The following is a 22,029-nucleotide window of genomic DNA, read 5'->3' as shown; positions in this document are numbered from 1 at the left end:
GACTCATCCCAGGACGCTCATTCCAACGCCCCAACTTTTCCTCCTTTTTTTAGGGATCTCCATCGTTTTAAAAAGAGCATTTTGATTAAAAAAGAGAGAATTTGGCTTCTTCCTTGGGCTCCCGAGCTCCCTCCAGCCATCCCAAGCACTGGGAAGGGTTGGGAAGGATGAGGAGCATCCCAAGGCCTTGGGTTGATTCCCTGATTTTCGAGGCCGGATCCGTGAAAAACACGGAACGCCATCTCTGAAGCACGGGGCTAAAGGCACGAGGTGGGAGGGAAAGAGAAATCCCGGCTTTGGAAAGGTTTCGAAAGTGAGGCGCTGGCTGGGAATTCCAGGGGAAATTCCACAGGAAATTCCGCGGAAAAATTCCACAGCCCGGCTGAGATTCCCGAGGTTTTCCCATGGAGAAGCTGGAGCTCACCCAGTGCTGGTTTTATATTAAAATGAAGTCGTTTTTCCAACAAAACTCCAGCTTTTCCCAAGATTTCCCTCCTCATTCCATGAGGAAAAGCTCCTTTGTTTTTCCCAGCAGGATTTGAGCCCAAATTCCCGCAGGGATGCAACTCCTTGCCCACGGAATTTGTGCTCCAACTTTTCCAGCGGCCGCATTTCGCATCCGAGGCGGGAAGAAGATCAGGGCGGGGGAGAATCAACTGCTCCGGGTCCCAGCTGACAACAGAAACCATCCCAAAAATCCATAAAAAACCGGGAATACTGAGGTGAATCCCTTCATCCCATCCCCTAAAAACTCCCGGCTGTCCCGGAGGAATTTTGGATTCTCCCGAGCGCTCGATTCCCCTTTTTTTTTTTCAGGAATTCTGATGCTTTAAAATCCCTAAAACCAGGCCAGGCTCCGGCTGCATCTGAGGATTGCTCTCGGCTCAGCCAACTCCACCAGATCCCGCGGGATTCCCGATATTCCCAGCCACGGAAAAAGGTCGGGATGAGCGACCTTTGAAGGTCACTTCCAAGCCCAACCGTGCCGTGATTCCGTACTGGAGCCCCGTCGGGATGCGAAGGGAAACCTTTCCCACTCCTCCTCCTCCTCCTCCTGGAACCATCCCTTCAACCCCAAATTCCCAAATTGCCTGCCTCGGAAGGAAGTTGGGAATTTTTCATGGAGCTGAACAAACTCCCAAAGCCTCCAACTGGGGGGGGAATCCAACATTTTACCCGAAAAACTTCCCTGATTAAAATTGTTGGGATTTTTTTTGTCCCCGTCGCCTCCCCCAAAACGATGCCTGAGGCACCTCCAGGTGCGGGAACAGGAACTTCCAACTCCTGCTCCCAAAAAAAACACCCCTCTCCGACTTTTCCTGGGATATCCCAACCTTCTCTTCTTTAAAGCTACGATTGTTTCCGACCCTTTCCTTAAAGGAAACGAAGGATTTGCACTTTTTAGGCAGCCAAAGGCGGGGGAAGCTGCCCCGAAACCTCAGCCCAGCCCCAGTTTTGGGGGGATTTTCCAGCAGATCTGGGAAATTCAGGAAGCTCTTTGGTCCCCAAATCGCCATCAACGCAGCCCAAACCACGAGCACGCGACTTCCTCCTTCGCCGATCCCACAGGGAATCGTTCTTCGGGTTTTAAAAACAGGAAAAAAAAAGTGGAAAAAAGGGGTTTTTTTATGTATATAAAATAAAGCCACCCCGGGTGTAGAATGTACAGGAGGAGGGATTTACGCAGCTCCGGAGGCGCCGCCGGGCTGTGCCGGGAGGGACCTCCACGGTCCCTGCTTGCAGCAGTGAGGGATTCCCGGATTCTCGTGGGAATTCCAGGATTCCCGTGGGAATTCCAGGTGGGAAGAGAGAAGGATGGGAGCGGGTCTCAGTCCAGGAAGCGCTGGCAGGCCTTTTTCCAGCGGCAGGCCGTGCACCACTGATCCCGGTGCTCGATGCCGTAAACCTTGCGGCATTTCTTGGCTTCGCCGCGGACTTTCCTGGGAAGAACGGGAGAAGGGAGGACGTTCTTTCCCCTCCTGGATTTAAGGGTCGGGTGGATTCAGGTGGATTCCGGGGCTGTGGGAGGCGGGATCCTCACCTGGTGCTGAGGGAGACGCGGGGCGGGGAGGCCACGAGCAGCTGGGGCTGGAGCAGCGGCGGCGGCGCCTGGGGCTCGCTGAGGCTCAGGGAGCGGCTCCTCACCTGAGGGACAGAGCGGGTGAAAAGGGGACAAAGAGGGGGAAAAAGGGGGAAAAGGGGGGAAAAAAGGGGCAAAGGGGGCAAGAAAGGGGCAAAGGGGGGCAAGGCGAGGGGTTGTGAGGGCTCCATCCAGCCCTGCGCTTCCTCAGAAAGGAGGGCGGGAAGAAAAGGGCGGGAAGAAAAGGCGGGAAGAAAAGGGCGGGAAGAAAAGGGCGGGAAGAAAAGGGCGGGAAAATGTGAGGGGGGAAAAAATGAGGGGGGAAAAGGAGGAGAAAAGGAGGGGACAGGGAGGAAAAAAGGAGGAAAAAAGGGAGGAAAAAAGGGAGGAAAAGAAGAGAAGAAAAAAGGAGGGGAAAAGGGAGGAAAAAGGGAGGGAAAAGGGAGGGAAAAGGGAGGGAAAAGGGAGGGGAAAGGGAGGGGAAAGGGAGGGGAAAGGGAGGGGAAAGGGAGGGGAAAGGCAGGGGAAAGGGAGGGGAAAGGGAGGGGAAAGGGAGGCACGAGAAGGAGGGGGGAAAGGAGGGGAAAAGGAGGGGAAAAGGAGGGGAAAAGGAAGGGGAAAGGGAGGAAAAAAGGAGGAAAAAAGGAGGAAAAAAGGAGGAAAAAGGGAGGGGAAAAAGGAGGGGAAAAAGGAGGGGGAAAAGGAGGGGGAAAAGGAGGGGGAAAAGGAGGGGGAAAAGGAGGGGGAAAGGAGGGGGAAAGGGGGGGGAAAGGAGGGGAAAAGGAGGGGAAAAGGAGGGGAAAAGGAGGGGAAAAGGAGGGGAAAAGGAGGGAAAGGAGGGAAAGGAGGGGGAAAGGAGGGGAAAAGGAGGGGGAAAGGAGGGGAAAAGGAGGGGAAAAGGAGGGGAAAAGGAGGAAAATGGGGAAAAGGGGACAAATGGGGGAAAAGGGGAAGGGAGGGGAAAAGGAGGGGAAAAGGAGGGGAAAAGGAGGGGGAAAAGGAGGGGGAAAGGAGGGGAAAAGGAGGGGAAAAGGAGGGGAAAAGGAGGGGAAAAGGAGGGGAAAAGGAGGGGAAAAGGAGGGGAAAAGGAGGGGAAAAGGAGGGGGAAAAGGAGGGGAAAAGGAGGGGAAAAGGAGGGGGAAAAGGAGGGGGAAAAGGAGGGGAAAAGGAGGGGAAAAGGAGGGGAAAAGGAGGGGAAAAGGAGGGGAAAAGGAGGGGAAAAGGAGGGGAAAAGGAGGGGAAAAGGAGGGGAAAAGGAGGGGGAAAAGGAGGGGAAAAGGAGGGGAAAAGTAGGGGAATAGGAGGGGAAAATGAGCGGGAAAAGGAGGGGGAAAAGGAGGGGGAAAGGAGGGGAAAAGGAGGGGCAAAGGAGGGGAAAAGGAGGGGAAAAGGAGGGGAAAAGGAGGGGAAAAGGAGGGGAAAAGGAGGGGAAAAGGAGGGGGAAAAGGAGGGGGAAAAGGAGGGGGAAAAGGAGGGGGAAAAGGAGGGGGAAAAGGAGGGGGAAAAGGAGGGGAAAAGGAGGAGAAAAGGAGGGGAAAAGGAGGGGGAAAAGGAGGGGAAAAGGAGGGGAAAAGGAGGGGAAAAGGAGGGGGAAAGGAGGGGAAAAGGAGGGGGAAAAGGAGGGGAAAAGCAGGGGTAAAATCAGGTGAAAAACTAGGGTAAATGGAGGGGAAAAGGAGGGGAAAAGGAGGGGACAAGGAGGGGAAAGGGAGGGGGAAGGGGGGGAGAAGGAGGGAAAAGGAGGGGAAAGGAGGGGAAAAGGAGGGGAAAAGGAGGGGAAAAGGAGGAGAAAAGGAGGAGAAAAGGAGGGGAAAAGGAGGGGAAAAGGAGGGGAAAAAGAGGGGAAAAGGAGGGGAAAAGGAGGGGAAAAGGAGGGGAAAAGGAGGAGAAAAGGAGGGGAAAAGGAGGGGAAAAGGAGGGGGAAAAAGAGGGGAAAAGGAGGGGAAAAGGAGGAGAAAAGGAGGGGAAAAGGAGGGGAAAAGGAGGGGAAAAGGAGGGGGAAAAGGAGGAGAAAAGGAGGGGAAAAGGAGGAGAAAAGGAGGGGGAAAAGGAGGGGAAAAGGAGGGGAAAAGGAGGGGAAAAGGAGGGGAAAAGGAGGGGAAAAGGAGGGGAAAAGGAGGGGAAAAGGAGGGGAAAAGGAGGGGAAAAGGAGGGGAAAAAGAGGGGAAAGGAGGAGAAAAGAGGGGGAAAAGGAGGGGAAAAAGAGGGGAAAAGGAGGGAAAAGGAGAGAAAGGAGGGGAAAAGGAGGGGAAAAGGAGGGGAAAAGGAGGGGAAAAGGAGGAGAAAAGGAGGGGAAAAGGAGGAGAAAACGAGGGGGAAAAGGAGGGGAAAAGGAGGGGAAAAGGAGGGGGAAAGGAGGGGAAAAGGGGGGGAAAAGGTGGGGGAAAGGAGGGGAAAAGGAGGAGAAAAGGAGGGGAAAAGGAGGGGAAAAGGAGGGGAAAAGTAGGGGAAAACGAGGGGTAAAAAGAGGGGAAAAGGAGGGGAAAAGGAAGGGAAAAGGAGGGTAAAAGGAGGAGAAAAGGAGGGGAAAAGGAGGGGAAAAGGAGGGGGAAAAAGAGGGGAAAAGGAGGGAAAAGGAGGAGAAAAGGAGGGGAAAAGGAGGGGAAAAGGAGGGGAAAAGGAGGGGGAAAAGGAGGAGAAAAGGAGGGGAAAGGAGGAGAAAAGGAGGGGGAAAAGGAGGGGAAAAGGAGGGGAAAAGGAGGGGAAAAGGAGGGGAAAAGGAGGGGAAAAGGAGGGAAAAGGAGGGGAAAAGGAGGGGAAAAGGAGGGGAAAAAGAGGGGAAAAGGAGGAGAAAAGGAGGGGGAAAAGGAGGGGAAAAAGAGGGGAAAAGGAGGGGAAAAGGAGGAGAAAAGGAGGGGAAAAGGAGGGGGAAAAGGAGGAGAAAAGGAGGGGAAAAGGAGGGGAAAAGGAGGGGAAAAGGAGGGGAAAAGGAGGGGAAAAGGAGGGGAAAAGGAGGGGAAAAGGAGGGGAAAAGGAGGGGAAAAGGAGGGGAAAAGGAGGAGAAAAGGAGGGGAAAAGGAGGGGAAAAGGAGGGGAAAAGGAGCCGAAGCGGAGGCGGAGCGGGCGCTGCTCACGCCGGGCCGCGCAGGGCAGGGAGCGGGCGGCACTCACCGGTGACAGGGACGGCAGGGTGGAGGTGGCGGCGGCCCAGCTGATGCTGGTGAAGATGTGGGGGGACACCGGGATTTGGATGGAGGGCAGCGCCTGGCAGGGAGGAAAAGGGGTCAGGATCCGGCCTGGGAATCTCCCGTTCCCACGGGAATCCCCGTGGAGCCTTTCCCGCTGCTCGCACGGAGGGAGGAGTGTGGGGGCTCAGCGGCTCCTCTGCTCCTGCCCCCCAAATCCCGGCCGTGTTGGTGCTTTTGCCCCCAGTTGCAGATTTTTCCTGCTTTTTGCTGATGTCACCGCCATTCCCGGGGATGTGGCATTCCCTGGAACAGCCCCGGGGTGGGGGTGGGGGGGTGGGGGGGGGTCAGTGCTCCGTGTTCCCAAATTTCCTGTGGCGGAGATCGGCGGGAGCCGGAGTGGCCGCATTCCGGCCCCGGGATCTGCGGGGTGGGGCACATTCCAGGGCCGGGAATGAGAGTGGGGCCACAGCCCGGCAGGGGACAGCCGGGGGACAGGCAGGGGACAGGGACAGGGGACAGGGACAGGGACAGGGGATGGGGACAGGGACAGGGGACAGGGGACAGGGACAGGGACATGGACAGGGGACAGGGGACAGGGGACAGGGACAGGGGATGGGGACAGGGGACAGGGACAGGGACAGGGGATGGGGACAGGGACAGGGACAGGGACAGGGGACAGGGGACAGGGACAGGGGACAGGGACAGGGGACAGGGGATGGGGACAGGGACAGGGGATGGGGACAGGGACAGGGACAGGGGACAGGGACAGGGACAGGGGACAGGGACAGGGACAGGGATAGGGACGGGGACAGGGACAGGGGACAGGGACAGGGGACAGGGGACAGGGACAGGGGATGGGGACAGGGGACAGGGACAGGGACAGGGACAGGGGACAGGGGACAGGGGACAGGGACAGGGACAGGGATAGGGGACAGGGGACAGGGACAGGGGACAGGGGATGGGGACAGGGACGGGGGACAGGGACAGGCAGGGGACAGGGTTAGGGGACAGCCAGGGGACAGGGCCACCAATCCCCGTGACAGGGGACAGGTGGGGGACAGGGGACAAGCAGGAGACAGGGGACAGGGGACAGCTGGGAGACAGGCAGGGGACAGGGGGACAGGCAGGGGACATGGGACAGGCGGGGGACATGGGACAGGCGGGGGACACAAATCCCTGAGCCAGGGGACAGGCACAGGACAGGCACAGAAATCCCGGGGACAGGGACAGGGACACCAATCCCTGAGCCAGGGGACAGGCGGGGGACAGGGCCAGGGGCCAGGCAGAGGCCAGGGGAAGGGACAGGGACAGGGGACAGGGACACCGCTCCATGTGCCAGGGGCCAGGCAGAGGCCAGGGGAAGGGACAGGGCCAGGGGACAGGGACACCGCTCCATGTGCCAGGGGCCAGGCAGAGGTCAGGGGAAGGGACAGGGACAGGGCCAGGGGACAGGGACACCGCTCCATGTGCCAGGGGCCAGGCAGAGGTCAGGGGAAGGGACAGGGCCAGGGGACAGGGACACCGCTCCATGTGCCAGGGGCCAGGCAGAGGTCAGGGGAAGGGACAGGGCCAGGGACACCACTCCCTGTGCCAGGGGACACTGGGGGCCAGGGCCAGGGGCCAGGGCCACCAATCCCCGTGCCAGGGGCCAGGGGCCAGGGCCAGGGCCGAGCCAGCCCCGGGCGCAGCCGCCGCCGTCCGGCCCCGCTGACCTGGTAGGCGTGGTCGGCCTGGATGTGCCAGAAGGAGCCGGGCGCCGAGTGGCTCAGGGCGGGCGGGCACGGGCCGGGCTCCGGCGGGGCCAGCGCCGGGCGGATGGCGATGGGGGCGGAGCAGGACGCGGGGCTGGTGGCACCGGCGCTGGCCCCGGGGCTGGCCGCGGGCACCTCGGCGGGCGGCTCCTCCTTGAGCTGCACCTCGGTGTAGTAAAAATCCTCCTCCTGCTTGCGGTGCTCCGAGTCGGGACCGTCCCTGCGGGGAGGGGACAGCGGTGACGAGGGGGGCCCTGTCGCCATCGGGGACAGAGGGGACGAGGGGGGCCCCGGCCCCGCCAGTCTGGGACAGGGGTTTTGTCCTCCCCACTGTCCCTGTCCCCGCTCCCGAGGAAAGCAAGGAAATCCCCCTGGCCCAGGAATGCTGGAGTATGGAGCGCTGGGAATGCCGTGCCCCATAGATTGGCCCCACAGATCCCATCGCCACCCCAGAGATCCCATTGCCAGCCCCACAGGCTGACCCATGGATCCCATTCCCACAGACTGACCCATAGATCCCATTCCCACAGACTGACCCATAGATCCCAGCCCCACAGGCTGACCCATGGATCCCAGCCCCACAGACTGACCCATAGATCCCATTCCCACAGACTGACCCATAGATCCCAGCCCCACAGGCTGACCCACAGATCCCAACCCCATAGATCCCACTGCCAGCCCCACAGACTGACCCATAGATCCCATTCCCACAGACTGACCCATAGATCCCAGCCCCACAGACTGACCCATAGATCCCATTCCCACAGACTGACCCATAGATCCCAGCCCCACAGGCTGACCCATAGATCCCAGCCCCACAGACTGACCCACAGATCCCAGCCCCACAGACTGACCCATAGATCCCATTCCCACAGACTGACCCACAGATCCCAGCCCCACAGACTGACCCATAGATCCCATTCCCACAGACTGACCCATGGATCCCAGCCCCACAGGCTGACCCATAGATCCCAGCCCCACAGGCTGACCCATAGATCCCAGCCCCACAGACTGACCCACAGATCCCAGCCCCACAGACTGACCCATAGATCCCATTCCCACAGACTGACCCATAGATCCCATTCCCACAGACTGACCCATAGATCCCAGCCCCACAGGCTGACCCATGGATCCCAGCCCCACAGACTGACCCATAGATCCCATTCCCACAGACTGACCCATAGATCCCAGCCCCACAGGCTGACCCACAGATCCCAACCCCATAGATCCCACTGCCAGCCCCACAGGCTGACCCACAGATCCCAACCCCATAGATCCCACTGCCAGCCCCACAGACTGACCCACAGATCCCAACCCCATAGATCCCATTCCCAGCCCCACAGACTGACCCAGGGATCCCAACCCCATAGATCCCACTGCCAGCCCCACAGGCTGACCCATAGATCCCAGCCCCACAGACTGACCCATGGATCCCAGCCCCACAGACTGACCCATAGATCCCATTCCCACAGACTGACCCACAGATCCCATCGCCACCCCATAGATCCCATTCCCAGCCCCACAGACTGACCCAGGGATCCCATTCCCAGCCCCACAGACCGACCCATAGATCCCAACCCCATAGCTCCCATTCCCAACCCCACAGACTGACCCACGGATCCCATTCCCACAGACTGGCCCATAGATCCCAACCCCACAGATCCCATTCCCAGCCCCACAGACTGACCCATGGATCCCAACCCCATAGATCCCATTCCCGGCCCCACAGACTGACCCACAGATCCCATTGCCACCCCATAGATCCCATTCCCAGCCCCATAGACTGACCCATAGATCCCAGCTCCATACATCCCATTCCCACCCCACAGATCCCATTCCCACCCCACAGATCCCACTTCCCTCGGGAAGGGAAAATCTTGGGAATTCGGGAGGGAAGAATCCAATGGATTTGGGGGGCAGGAAGGGGAAATCCCAGGAATTCCAAGGGGATGCCTCCCGTGGATCAGGTGCTCAGGAAGGGGAAATCTCGGGAATTCCGGAGGCATAAATCCCATGGATTCGGGGGTCAGGAAGGGGAAATCCCAGGAATTTGGAGGGATAAATCCAATGGATTTGGGGCTCGGGAAGGGGAGATCCCGGGAATTCCAGAGGGATAAATCCCATGGATTCGGGGCTTGGGAAGGGGAAATCCCGGGAATTCCGGAGGGATAAATCCCACGGATTCGGGGCTCAGGAAAGGGAAATCCCGGGAATTCCTGGTGGCATAAATCCCACGGATTCGGGGCTCAGGAAGGGGAAATCCCGGGAATTCCGGAGGGGCCGGGCCTTACCGCAGGTGCCGCGTGCGGACGTGGCGCTTGATGCCCACCACGGAGCGCAGCTCTTTGCCGCAGCCGGGCCACAGGCACTTGAACACCACCGAGTTCTGCGGGGGACGCCCGCGTCACCCGCGCCCGGCACCGCCGAACCCTCCCGCGGCCTGCGCCCGTTCCCTCCTTCCCGCGGGCCTTCATTCCCTCCTTCCCGCGGGCCTTCATTCCCTCCTTCCCGCGGGCCTTCATTCCCTCCTTCCCGCGGGCCTTCATTCCCTCATTCCCGCCTTCGTTCATTCATTCCTTCCCGCGTGCGTTCCCGCATTCCCACACTTCTTCATTCATTCCTTCCCGCGTGCGTTCCCTCATTCCCGCGCTTCTTCATTCATTCCTTCCCGCGTGCGTTCCCTCATTCCCACACTTCTTCATTCATTCCTTCCCGCGTGCGTTCCCTCATTCCCGCCTTCGTTCATTCATTCCTTCCCGCGTGCGTTCCCTCATTCCCGCCTTCGTTCATTCATTCCTTCCCGCGTGCGTTCCCTCATTCCCGCCTTCGTTCATTCATTCCTTCCCGCGTGCGTTCCCTCATTCCCGCCTTCCTTCATTCATTCCTTCCTGCATGCATTCCCTCATTCCCGCCTTCGTCCATCCCTTCCTGCCTTCGTCCCTTCCCACGTGTATTCATCCCTTCCCACGTTCCTTCCCTCACTCCCGCCTTCGTTCCCTCATTCCCGCCTTCGTTCCCTCATTCCCGCCTTCGTTCCCTCATTCCCGCCCTCGTTCCCTCATTCCCGCCTTCGTTCCCTCATTCCCGCCTTCGTTCCCTCATTCCCGCCTTCGTTCCCTCATTCCCGCCCTCGTTCCCTCATTCCCGCCTTCGTTCCCTCATTCCCACGTCCATTCATTCCTTCCCGCATCCATTCCCTCATTCCCGCGTCCATTCCCTCACTCCCGTGCTCATTCATTCATTCCCGCCTTCATTCCCATATTCCTTCCTTCATTCCCACATTCCTTCCTTCATTCCTGCACTCATTCATCCATTATTCCCGCCTCCCTTCATTCCCGCGCCCCTTCCCGTGTTTGTTCCTTCCCACATTCCTTCCCTCATTCCCACGTTCCTTCCTTCCCGCATTCATTCCCGCTTTCCTTCCCTCATTCCCACATTCCTTCCTTCATTCCCGCTTTCCTTCCCATGTTCCCGCGTTCCTTCCCATGCTCATTCCTTCACACATTCCTTCCCATGTTCCTTCACTCCCGTGTTCCTTCATTCCCTCGTTCCTTCCCGCCTTCATTCCTTCCCTCATTCCCTCGTTCATTCCTGCGTTCCTTCCTTCCCACGTTCCCTCCCGCCTTCATTCCCTCATTCCCGCATTCCTTCATTCCCACATTCATTCCTTCCCTCATTCATTCCCGCGTTCATTCCCTCATTCCCGCGTTCCTTCCCACATTCCTTCCCGCGTTCGTCCCTTCCCGCGTTCATTCCCTCTTCCCCGCGTTCATTCCTTCCTTCCCGCATTCCCACCTTCCTCCTGCGCGGAGCCGGCTCGTCCCTCGGGAAGGGCTCGCAGTCGGTGTCGAAGCCGTCGTCGGCCGCGGGCGAGCTGCGGGCGGTGCCCGAGGGCCGCGGCGGGGACGGGGCGGCGCTGCCGGCGCTGCCGCGGCCGCTGCTGCTGCTGCCGCTGTCCGACACGTCCCCGCTCTCCTTCCACGCCTCGCACGCGGCCCGCGGCGCTGCGCCCGGGGGACACGGGGGTGTCACCTCGGGGACAGCCGGACAATGTCCCCAGGGTGTGGGGAGGGGACACGGGGACATGGGGACACGGGGGTGTCACCTCGGGGACAGCCGGACAATGTCCCCAGGGTGTGGGGAGGGGACACGGGGACATGGGGACACGGGGGTGTCACCTCGGGGACAGCCGGACAATGTCCCCAGGGTGTGGGGAATGGACACGAGGACATGAGGACACTGCCACCGTCACCTTGGGGATGGCCGGACAACATCCCCAGGGTGTGGGGAATGGACACGAGGACATGAGGACACTGCCACTGTCACCTCGGGGACAGCCGGACAATGTCCCCAGGGTGTGGGGAGGGGACATGGGGACATGGGGACACGGGGGTGTCACCTCGGGGACAGCCGGACAATGTCCCCAGGGTGTGGGGAATGGACACGAGGACATGAGGACACTGCCACCGTCACCTCGGGGACGGCCGGACAATGTCCCCAGGGTGTGGGGAATGGACACGAGGACATGAGGACACTGCCACCGTCACCTCGGGGACGGCCGGACAATGTCCCCAGGGTGTGGGGAGGGGACACGGGGACATGGGGACACGGGGGTGTCACCTCGGGGACAGCCGGACAATGTCCCCAGGGTGTGGGGAGGGGACACGAGGACATGAGGACACTGCCACCGTCACCTCGGGGACAGCCGGACAATGTCCCCAGGGTGTGGGGAATGGACACGAGGACATGAGGACACTGCCACCGTCACCTCGGGGACGGCCGGACAATGTCCCCAGGGTGTGGGGAATGGACACGAGGACATGAGGACACTGCCACCGTCACCTCGGGGACAGCCGGACAATGTCCCCAGGGTGTGGGGAATGGACACGAGGACATGAGGACACTGCCACCGTCACCTCGGGGACGGCCGGACAATGTCCCCAGGGTGTGGGGAATGGACACGAGGACATGAGGACACTGCCACCGTCACCTCGGGGACGGCCGGACAATGTCCCCAGGGTGTGGGGAATGGACACGAGGACATGGGGACACTGCCACCGTCACCTCGGGGACGGCCGGACAATGTCCCCAGGGTGTGGGGAATGGACACGAGGACATGGGGACACTGCCACCGTCACCTCGGGGATGGCCGGACAATGTCCCCAGGGTGTGTGGAGGGGACACGGGGACATGAGGACACTGCCACCGTCACCTTGGGGATGGCCGGACAACATCCCCAGGGTGTGGGGAGGGGACACGGGGACATGGGGACACGGGGGTGTCACCTCGGGGACAGCCGGACAATGTCCCCAGGGTGTGGGGAATGGACACGAGGACATGAGGACACTGCCACCGTCACCTTGGGGATGGCCGGACAATGTCCCCAGGGTGTGTGGAGGGGACACGGGGACATGGGGACACTGCCACCGTCACCTCGGGGACAGCCGGACAATGTCCCCAGGGTGTGGGGAATGGACACGAGGACATGGGGACACTGCCACCGTCACCTCGGGGACGGCCGGACAATGTCCCCAGGGTGTGGGGAATGGACACGAGGACATGAGGACACTGCCACCGTCACCTCGGGGACGGCCGGACAATGTCCCCAGGGTGTGTGGAGGGGACACGGGGACATGGGGACACTGCCACCGTCACCTCGGGGACAGCCGGACAATGTCCCCAGGGTGTGGGGAATGGACACGAGGACATGGGGACACTGCCACCGTCACCTCGGGGACGGCCGGACAATGTCCCCAGGGTGTGGGGAATGGACACGAGGACATGGGGACACGGGGGTGTCACCTCGGGGACGGCCGGACAATGTCCCCAGGGTGTGTGGAGGGGACACGGGGACATGGGGACACTGCCACCGTCACCTCGGGGACAGCCGGACAATGTCCCCAGGGTGTGGGGAATGGACACGAGGACATGGGGACACTGCCACCGTCACCTCGGGGACGATCCCATCCTCAGGTCCCCAGGCTGGAAAAGCCACAGGGATCCTCCTAAAAGCCCAGCCAAGGCCCTTCCTTCCCTTCCCTAAATCCCTTTCCTTCCCTAAATCCCTTCCCTTCCCTAAATCCCTTCTCTTCCCTAAATCCCTTCCCTAAATCCCTTCCCTTCTTCCTTTGCCTTCCTTTCTTCTTCCTTTTCCTGCCCCTTCTTCCCTTTTCCTCCCCTTCCCTCTTCTTTCCTCCCTTTTCCTCCCGTTTTCCTCATTTTTCCTCCTCTTCCCTCCCCTTCTCCTGCCTTTCCCTCCCCTCTCCTCCTTTTCCTCCCCTTTTCTCTCCACCTCTTCCCTCCCCTTCCCTCCCTTTTCCGCTTTTCCTCCTTTTCTTCATCTTTCTTCCCTAAGTCCCTTCCCTTCGGATATAAAAAGCTCGGGATGAGCGGAGCAGAGCCAGAGGCTCCCTGGAAACACCCGGATCCCATCCCAGCTAAATCCCAGAATTCCAGCAGGAAAAACCCGCAGGGGGCGAAAAAATCTGGGAATCCTTGAGCTTTTCCCAAGGGATCGGGAATCAAATCCACCCTCCCCCCTCCTCGCTCCCATTTTTTTCCCCCTCTTCTTTCCTCTGAAACCCAGGCTTGCTTGGAATTTTGGGGAATTCCAACAAATCCCAACCGTTATCCCGAGAATTCGATGCCACTCCCTGTCTACGCTGCTTTTCCGCCCGGTTATCCGTGGCTTATCCCGTTTGTGCCGTTCCCAGTGGCACGGGATGGAATTCCCACGGCTCCCGGGGTTATTTTTATCCATCCCGGGAACCTCTGACTCCTCGGGAATGAGGCCGCCGCTAAAAAAAGGAATGACCGGGAATCGCCCCCTGCCCCGGGATGGCCGTGGATGGTTGGATTTCGGGAATAATTCCTGCCTGGAAAGGGTGTTCCAGCCCTCCAAAGGCTCCCTAGGGAAAGGTTTGGAGTCCCCATTCCCAGAGGGATCGAAAATCCCTGTGGATGTGGCACTTGGGGACACGGATCTGGAATTCCCTGACAGGAGCCAGGTGGGATCGGGATTCCTCCCAGGAAAAGAGGGAACGGCCCCAAGTTGTTCCAGGGGAGGCTCAGGTTGGATTTTGGGAACAATTCCCGCCTGGAGAGGCGGGTCAGGCAGTGGAAGGGGGAGTCCCCATCCCCGGAGTGTCCAAGGAATTCCTGGATGTGGCACTCGGAGCTGGGGACAACGTGGGACTCGATGACCTCGGAGGGCTTTTCCAACCTCGGGAATTCCGGGATTCAGCCAGGAGCCCTTCCCGAGCTCCTCCAGCTCCTCAGGGACACAAATCCCATTCCTGCCATTCCCATTCCTGCCATTCCCACTCCTGCCATTCCCACTCCTGCCATTCCCATTCCTGCCATTCCCATTCCTGCCATTCCCACTCCTGCCATTCCCTCTCCTTCCATTCCCTCTCCTGCCATTCCCACTCCTGCCATTCCCACTCCTGCCATTCCCATTCCTGCCATTCCCACTCTGCTGTGATTGAGGAACCCGGAGTCAGCTTGGAGGTGACTCCGAGGTGGGAGGGATGTGGGAATGCCGGAGGGATCGGGATCATCAGGAAGGGCTGGATCTATGGGATGAGGTGGGTGGGATGTGGGAATGCCGGAGGGATCGGGATCATCGGGAAGGGCTGGATCCATGGGATGAGGGAATGCCAGAGGGATCAGGATCGGGATCGGGATCGGGATTGGGAAGGGCTGGATCCATGGGATGAGGTGGGTGGGATGTGGGAATGCCGGAGGGATCGGGATCATCGGGAAGGGCTGGATCCATGGGATGAGGGCGATGGTGTGAAGGTCCCCAAGGCCGAGTGCCGGCTCCTGGATTTGTGTCACCATGGAACGCTCCAGGAAGGAAAACTGGGAAAGGTTTGGAGCTGGGAAAGGGGCTCAGTCTGGAGAAAAGGAGGTTCCAGAGGGAATTTTCCCCCTCTGGAATTCCCTGAGCAGCCAGGTGGGATCGGGATCTCTCCCGGGAAAAGAGGGAACGGCCCCAAGTTATTCCAGGGGAGGCTCAGGTTGGATTTTGAGGACAATTCCCGCCTGGAAAGGATTTTTCCAGCCCTCCAAAGGCTGCCCGGGGAGGTTTGGAATCCCCATTCCCGGAGGGATCGAAGATCCCTGTGGAAGCGGCACTGGGGCACCCGGAAACGCCGGGAATGCTCGATCCCGGAGGCTTTTCCCACCCTCAGCCATTCCGGGACCGGACAACCCCGCTGCCGCTCCCTGACCCTCCCCACATTCCCTCCGCCAACGGGAGCGGCGCATTCCCGGCTCCCGGGAATGTGGGATTCCCTCGGAAGGACACTCACGGGGGAGGCCGCCGCCGTCGCCGCCGGGAGGGCTCCGCACCGCGGGGCTGCACGAGAGGCTCGTCAGCACCATGGCCGCCACCATCTCGTCCATCTCCACCGCCGCGTCGGCTTTCCTGCTCCGGCAGAGGGAGAAAACATCGGGAATTCCCATGGAAAAAGCGGAGGAACCACCCGGAGAAACCCCCCGTGGATGTTCGCCCCCCCCTCCACCGCCGCCCTTCCAGGGTGGGAAGGGAAAACGCATCCGAGATCCCCGCGGTCCTGACCGGAAGCGCCCCTGCGGATAATCCCCGGGAAGGCGGGGATATCCCTGGAATCGCCGCCTGGAAAAGGCGCCAACCTCTTGGGAACGTCGATGCTGCTGGACACGGATCTCTGGAGCGCCTCGGAGGGGCCGGGATTCATGGAATCGGGCAGGGACGGAGGCTGGAGCGCGTCCGGCACCCTCCAGCACGCCGGGAATCCCTGGCTCGGCTCATCCAGGGCGGTGAGGAGGACCTGGGAAGGGCAGGAGAAGTTTGGGATGAGGTTCTGGATCCCACGGGATCGGGATCCCTCATCCTCGTTTTCCCTCCTGTCCTGGAGGGTTTGGAGTTTGGATTCCTAAGGAGCGGCCAGGGTTCATCCCCCCAAAAAAAAAAATCTGCTCTTCCCAGCCCCAGCAATCCCGAATTTCCCGAGCCTCCAAGAGTTGGGATTTCGGCTGGACTTTTCCCCGATGGATTTGGCTGTTCTGGGTTTGTTCCCAGGGATCGCCCACACCCAGCTCCTCCAGGCACCCTTCCTTTCGGGAATCTGCTCCTTCCCAGATTCCCAAATCCCTCCGGAATGGGCGCTTTTCCATCAGCACCACCCCGAGCCTATTCCCATCCATGGAAAAATATCCCCTGGATATTCGCAGCACCGGGAACGTCCCTCCGGGGAATTGCGGGATCTGGGATCCGGGGAATCGGCACAAGGATCAAGCCTTCCCGAAAACCGGGATCGGGGCTTTTCCACGGAGCGCGAGGAGCTGGGATCTCCTCCGGCTGTGCTGGGAGGGGAGGACACCCCATCCCTGTTTCAGTGCCATTCCCAGCAGCTGGAAAAATGCTCCCGCGTGGAATGAAACAACCCTCAGTGTCCGGTGGGCAACAAAAACCGGGAAGAGGCGGAAAAACGAGCAGGGAACGTTTCACACTTCATCGCCCCAGCTCTGCGCGGAAAAGGCTTCGCAGGGAAGCAGCCGGGATTTGGGAATGCTGTTCCCTGTCCCAGGGCTCTCCCGAGCCTCGGTCGGGATTCCGGGACACGGGAACGGCGAATCCAGAGGGGCTGGGGGAGCTCCCTCAGGGCACCACGGCCCCCCGATCCGCAGCTCCCGGGGCAGCTCCATCCTCGGGATTTCAATGCGGGATACGGAGACACGGGAGGAGTCCGTGGCAGGGAATTCCACTGGGAATCCGGTGACGCTCCCAAACCATCGTCCTCAGCACGACGGAGGGAAACCTCGAGAGCCACCCGCGCCGCGTCCGTGCTCTTTTTTTCCGGAGAAGATCCCGCTTTTGGCCGGGATTCGGGATATTTCCAGAGGAAACGGACCTCTGCCTGAGTTCGGCGTGATCCAAACCCACGGGATCCCCAGGAATTCAGGAGAATCCCAGGAATTCCTCCACCCTTGGAGCACACCCCACCACCCAAGCAGGTACCTGCTGCCCGCGGAGCTGCCGGAGGCCGGGATTCGGGAACGCGGGGGCTCGGCCGCTCTCCTCCAGCGCCCGGGAGCAGGATCCGTCCTCGTGTGGGGCGGGAATCTGGGAAGCCGCCAGGATCCCGTCGGGAGCGGCGACGCGGGTGCCGAGCAGGGAGCGCTTCCCGAGGCGCCGCGACAGCACGGTGGCCATGGCGGAGACGCTGCGGAGACACCGGGATGGCACCGGGAGCCGGCACGGGGACAGCAACGCCACCCCGCAGCTCATCTTTGGGAACGGCTCTGGAGCTCTCCGGGATAAATCGGGATGAGCCAGCCCAAAGGAAAAGCCGTCAGCGCTCGGAGCCCACGAGCCACCGGCGACATTCCCCAAGGGCGCCACGGCCCTTCCCAGCCGTCCCACCCTGGTGCTCCTCAGCCTTGACCTCCAGACCTCGTTCCCGGGGCAATCCTGGAATTCCCAGCCCCTCCTCAGCTGCATCCCAACGCTCCCATTTTCAGGAGCTCTCCGGATTCTGGGAGAGGTCTCTCCGAGCCCCCGCAGCCAACAAAACAGGAGCTTCCTCCTGATTCCTTTGGGAATTTTTTTTGAGCATTTTTATCCCAAAACTGGAACTATTTTTGCCCCTCCAGGCGTGTCGGGCGAGAAGGAATTCCCAAAGAAAGCCAGGGGAGCTGCCCAGAGCTCCTCGGAGCCGCATCCATCGCGCTCCCAAGGCCATCCAGGATTTACGAGCGGTTTTATGGATAACCGTCCTGCCCCGAATCCCGCCGGGCCCGGGTAGAACATTAACAGCTCGGAGGAGCCGCAAAGGACGGGGCAGGAGGAGGAGGAGGAGGAGGAGGAGGAGGAGGAGGAGGAGGAGGAGGAGGAAGGGGACGGGGGCGCTCGGAGAGAGGCGGGACAGGGGACATCGCCACGGGCACATCGCCACCACCGCCCTCGGCTCCTTCCCTCTGGAGCGGGATCAAAGCGGAGCCGCTCTCCCGGCCGCTTCCCGCTCACCTTGCCAGGTGAGGAATTCTCTGGGATGTTCCTGAGCCCGCTGGGGTTGTTTTTCCAAGGGGTTTTTTCCTGTTTTCTGGAGATCCCCCGAGAAGGGCTTGGCGGGGACGGGGTGGGGGGGTGGACACGGCGGTTCGCCTCAAAGCCCGCACCGAAGCCTCCCCAGCCCTGCTGACCGCGCTCCTTCCCGCCTTGGAGGATCCCAGGATTTGAGATCCCGACTGGGGGATCTCGGCAAGAGGGGAAAACGGCGCCGAGGCTGCTCACGCCGCCTCCAAACCCCTCCTGGCCGGCGGCCAGCGGGGCAGCGCCGAAGCTGCTTCTCATTTCCTTCGGGGTTTCGTTTTCCCTTCCCTCGCCTTCCCCCTCCGGCCCGCGGAGGGAGCGGGAAGGAGCAGAGAGAGAGAGAGAGAGAGAAAACGGGAGAGGGGGAAGGAAAACCCTTCCCGAAGCCAATTTCTGGGATCGCATCTGCTTCCAGCAGACCTTTGAACGCCGGATCCCATTCCGGAGCCGAGGGGGACACGGCCGTGCCAAGAAATCCCTGTTCCCGCCCGTGTCCCCCCCCCCCCCCAAAAAAAAAACCCCACAAAGCGAGGAGAGGAGCGGGAGCCCTCCCAGCTGTTCCCAATCACGCGCCGCAGGGGTCAGAGCCGGCGCGGATCCCAAATTATTCCTTGCTCCGATGCCGGGCGTGCATTTTTGGCCGGCGCTTTTCCAAGAACGTCAGCCCTCGAGCCCGGCCGCCGGCGGAGGTTTGGGAAAGGGCGCGCGCGGAAAACGAGGAATGGTTGGTTCCAGGGAGAAGCGGGGAATGATTCCCGGAGCTCATCCCAGCTCCGGGGTGGTTTTTTTGGGAAGAAGGCAGCTCCTGCAGCCGTGGTGCTGGGCAAGCACGCGCCGTTTTCCCCGTTTTTTTTAGGGAAAAATGCTGGAATAGCCCCTGAAATCCAGCCTCAGTCCCGCCACGGATCAAGGACCCGAACCACCACGGCCAGGCTGTGACAGAGCCCAAACTTTTCCTGTCTCCCAGCCCACGGTTTCCAGAAATCCTCTCTCTCCTTATCCCAAAAATACCCCGGATCCCTTTGCAAACCACGGGCAACAGGAGGTCTCCGCAGGGAGCGCTTCGCCGAGTTCGGGCTCTTTTTAATAAAGGCTCCGACCCCAAAGCTGAACCGAGCGAGACCCAAAGCCCACAAAACAGGCGCTTCCCAGAGTTTCCTCCTAATTCCGCCTGGATTGCGCCCCTGGACGTGTCACTGTGGGGAAAGGCTTCACCCGCGCCAACCACCAGGCCGCTCCAAGCGGGGAATTATCCCAGAGGGAAACACTTGTGGAGGACGCATTCCAGCCCCCCCCCCCCCCCAAAAAAAAAACCCCGTTTGTGGAGCCGGCGAGGGCAGCCAGGAAGGAAAGGGAGGGAGTCGGGCGCTTTCTGGGAGCGGTGCCGGCAGCGGCACGGATCCACGGATCCATGGATTGTGCGTGTTCCCGGCCGCGGGGCACGTGGGGAAGGCGGCAGCGCCGGAGGCACGGGAGGAGGAGGAGGAGGAGGAGAAGGAGGAGGAGGAGGAGGAGGAGGAGGAGGAGGAGGAGGAGTGTGCCCGGGCCTGCCGCGGAGGGCGGCACCGGGCAGGGCACGTGTGCGCGGGGCGGGGGACACGGAGGGAGGGAGGGGGACACAGGGACCGAGCGAACCGAGGGGCGGGACACGGAGCGGGATGGGGGGGCACGGGTGGGGTGGATACGGACAGCGAGGGGGGGTGGGCACGGAGCGGGATTGGGGGGCACCGGCAGCCGGTGAGTGCGGGCACAGCCGGCGGGAGGGGGGTGGCAGGGGCTGGGATTGGGGAAGGGGGACGCCGGGCAGCGGTGGGAATGCCGCGGGCAGCACGGACACCGGGCAGGCCCCACGGAGGACGCGGGGAAGGGGGCTGCGCGCCCCGGGAGCGGCGGAAAGGCAGAGCCGGCTGCTGCCCAGCCCCGGCGGGGTTCGGGGGTGTCCCGGCTGGGTTCCCGCTTACCTCCGGCACGGCTTGCCGCCCGGCGCTGGCTGTTTTGGAGCGCCCGTCCCCGTTCCCGGCTGGAGCCCCGCCGGGCCGGGCGGGGCGGGGCGGAGCCGCGGCCGGGCGGGAACCGCCGCTCCCGCGCGCGCGGCTTTTTTTTATTATTTTTTTTTCCCCCCCCCCCCGCCCCCGATTTTTTGTTTTTGTTTCCCCCCCCCCCCCCCCCTCTTCTCCCTTCCTTCTCAGCCGCCGGCTGTGGAGGGAGGGAGGGAGGGAGGATGAAGAGGAAAGGGAGGAAGCCGGGCGGGGGGGATGCCGCTACTCACAGCGCCCGGGGAGCCCCGCTCGGAGCCTCGCCTCGCCGCCGGCCGGGTTAAAGCTCCCGGGGCCGGGCTGGTGTAAACAACCTCCCCACATGCTCGGCCCCTTCCTGCGCATTGGCTCCGCCGATGCCTTTCCGTGCAACGCCCCCGCCGCCCGGCCCCGGCCGCGGCCCCGCCGCGCTCCGCCGGCCCGGCCCGGGGATGCCGGCGCTGCCCGCGGGGGAAGGGGAGCGGCCCAGGGGCTGCGGCCCCCTCCTTCTGCCCCTGCTTCTTTCCCCTCCTTCTGCCCCTGCTTCTTTCCCCTCCTTCTGCCCCTGCTTCTTTCCCCTCCTTCTGCCCCTGCTTCTTTCCCCTCCTTCTGCCCCTGCTTCTTCCCCTCGTTCTGCCCCTGCTTCTTTCCCCTCCTTCTGCCCCTGCTTCTTTTCCCCTCGTTCTCCCCCTGCTTCTTCCCCTCCTTCTCCCCCTGCTTCTTTCCCCTCCTTCTGCCCCTGCTTCTTCCCCTCCTTCTGCCCCTGCTTCTTCCCCTCGTTCTCCCCCTGCTTCTTTTCCCCTCCTTCTGCCCCTGCTTCTTTTCCCCTCGTTCTCCCCCTGCTTCTTCCCCTCCTTCTGCCCCTGCTTCTTTCCCCTCGTTCTGTCCCTGCTTCTTTCCCCTCCTTCTGCCCCTGCTTCTTTCCCCTCCTTCTGCCCCTGCTTCTTCCCCTCGTTCTCCCCCTGCTTCTTTCCCCTCCTTCTGCCCCTGCTTCTTTCCCCTCCTTCTGCCCCTGCTTTTTCCCCTCCTTCTGCCCCTGCTTCTTTCCCCTCGTTCTCCCCCTGCTTCTTCCCCTCGTTCTCCCCCTGCTTTTTCCCCTCCTTCTGCCCCTGCTTCTTTCCCCTCCTTCTGCCCCTGCTTCTTTCCCTCCTTCTGCCCCTGCTTCTTTCCCCTCCTTCTGCCCCTGCTTCTTTCCCCTCCTTCTGCCCCTGCTTCTTTCCCCTCGTTCTCCCCCTGCTTCTTTCCCCTCCTTCTGCCCCTGCTTCTTTCCCCTCCTTCTGCCCCTGCTTTTTCCCCTCCTTCTGCCCCTGCTTCTTTCCCCTCGTTCTCCCCCTGCTTCTTCCCCTCGTTCTCCCCCTGCTTTTTCCCCTCCTTCTGCCCCTGCTTCTTTCCCCTCCTTCTGCCCCTGCTTCTTTCCCTCCTTCTGCCCCTGCTTCTTTCCCCTCCTTCTGCCCCTGCTTCTTTCCCCTCCTTCTGCCCCTGCTTCTTTCCCCTCGTTCTCCCCCTGCTTCTTTCCCCTCCTTCTGCCCCTGCTTCTTTCCCCTCGTTCTCCCCCTGCTTCTTTTCCCCTCGTTCTCCCCCTGCTTCTTTCCCCTCCTTCACCCCTGCTTCTTTCCCCCTCTGCTTCTCCCCCTGCTTCTTTCCCCTCGTTCTCCCTCTGCTTCTTTCCCCTCGTTCTCCCCCTGCTTCTTCCCCTCCTTCTGCCCCTGCTTCTTCCCCTCCTTCTGCCCCTGCTTCTTTTCCCCTCCTTCTGCCCCTGCTTCTTTCCCCTCCTTCTGCCCCTGCTTCTTTTCCCCTCGTTCTCCCCCTGCTTCTTTTCCCCTCGTTCTCCCCCTGCTTCTTTTCCCCTCGTTCTCCCCCTGCTTCTTTCCCCTCCTTCTCCCCCTGCTTCTTTTCCCCTCGTTCTCCCCCTGCTTCTTTTCCCCTCGTTCTCCCCCTGCTTCTTCCCCTCCTTCTCCCCCTGCTTCTTTCCCCT

General features: G+C 61.3%; 1 protein-coding gene and 1 long non-coding RNA gene across 5 annotated transcripts; one reads left to right on the top strand and one right to left on the bottom strand.

Moving 5' to 3' along the window:
• Positions 1-1,608: 1,608 nt before the first annotated feature.
• On the bottom strand, positions 1,609-18,062 carry ZNF395 (zinc finger protein 395). 4 transcript variants are annotated; one of them, XM_032104154.1, is made up of 9 exons: positions 16,966-18,062; positions 15,618-15,775; positions 15,275-15,390; positions 10,755-10,963; positions 9,251-9,345; positions 6,921-7,179; positions 5,192-5,284; positions 2,042-2,145; positions 1,729-1,940 (listed from the first exon to the last, which is right to left on the bottom strand). In XM_032104154.1, the coding sequence occupies exons 1-9, from the start codon at positions 17,446-17,448 to the stop codon at positions 1,829-1,831; spliced, it is 1,629 nt and encodes a 542-aa protein (XP_031960045.1). In that variant the 5' UTR covers positions 17,449-18,062; the 3' UTR covers positions 1,729-1,828. The 4 variants fall into 4 exon arrangements, with proteins under 4 accessions (XP_031960044.1, XP_031960046.1, XP_031960045.1 ...); XM_032104153.1 differs by lacking the exon at positions 9,251-9,345 and having other exon boundaries at positions 1,609-1,940; XM_032104156.1 differs by lacking the exon at positions 5,192-5,284.
• LOC116441822 lies at positions 17,894-19,337 on the top strand. The gene is made up of 2 exons (XR_004239249.1): positions 17,894-17,981; positions 18,896-19,337. It is a non-coding gene; the product is annotated as an uncharacterized LOC116441822 (long non-coding RNA).
• The last annotated feature ends 2,692 nt before the right edge of the window (positions 19,338-22,029 follow it).

Source organism: Corvus moneduloides, chromosome 3 (genome assembly GCF_009650955.1).
Source record: "Corvus moneduloides isolate bCorMon1 chromosome 3, bCorMon1.pri, whole genome shotgun sequence".
Taxonomy (NCBI): domain Eukaryota; kingdom Metazoa; phylum Chordata; class Aves; order Passeriformes; family Corvidae; genus Corvus; species Corvus moneduloides.
The sequence above is the reverse complement of the archived record's forward strand: the minus strand, read 5'-3'. Positions and strand labels throughout refer to the sequence as shown.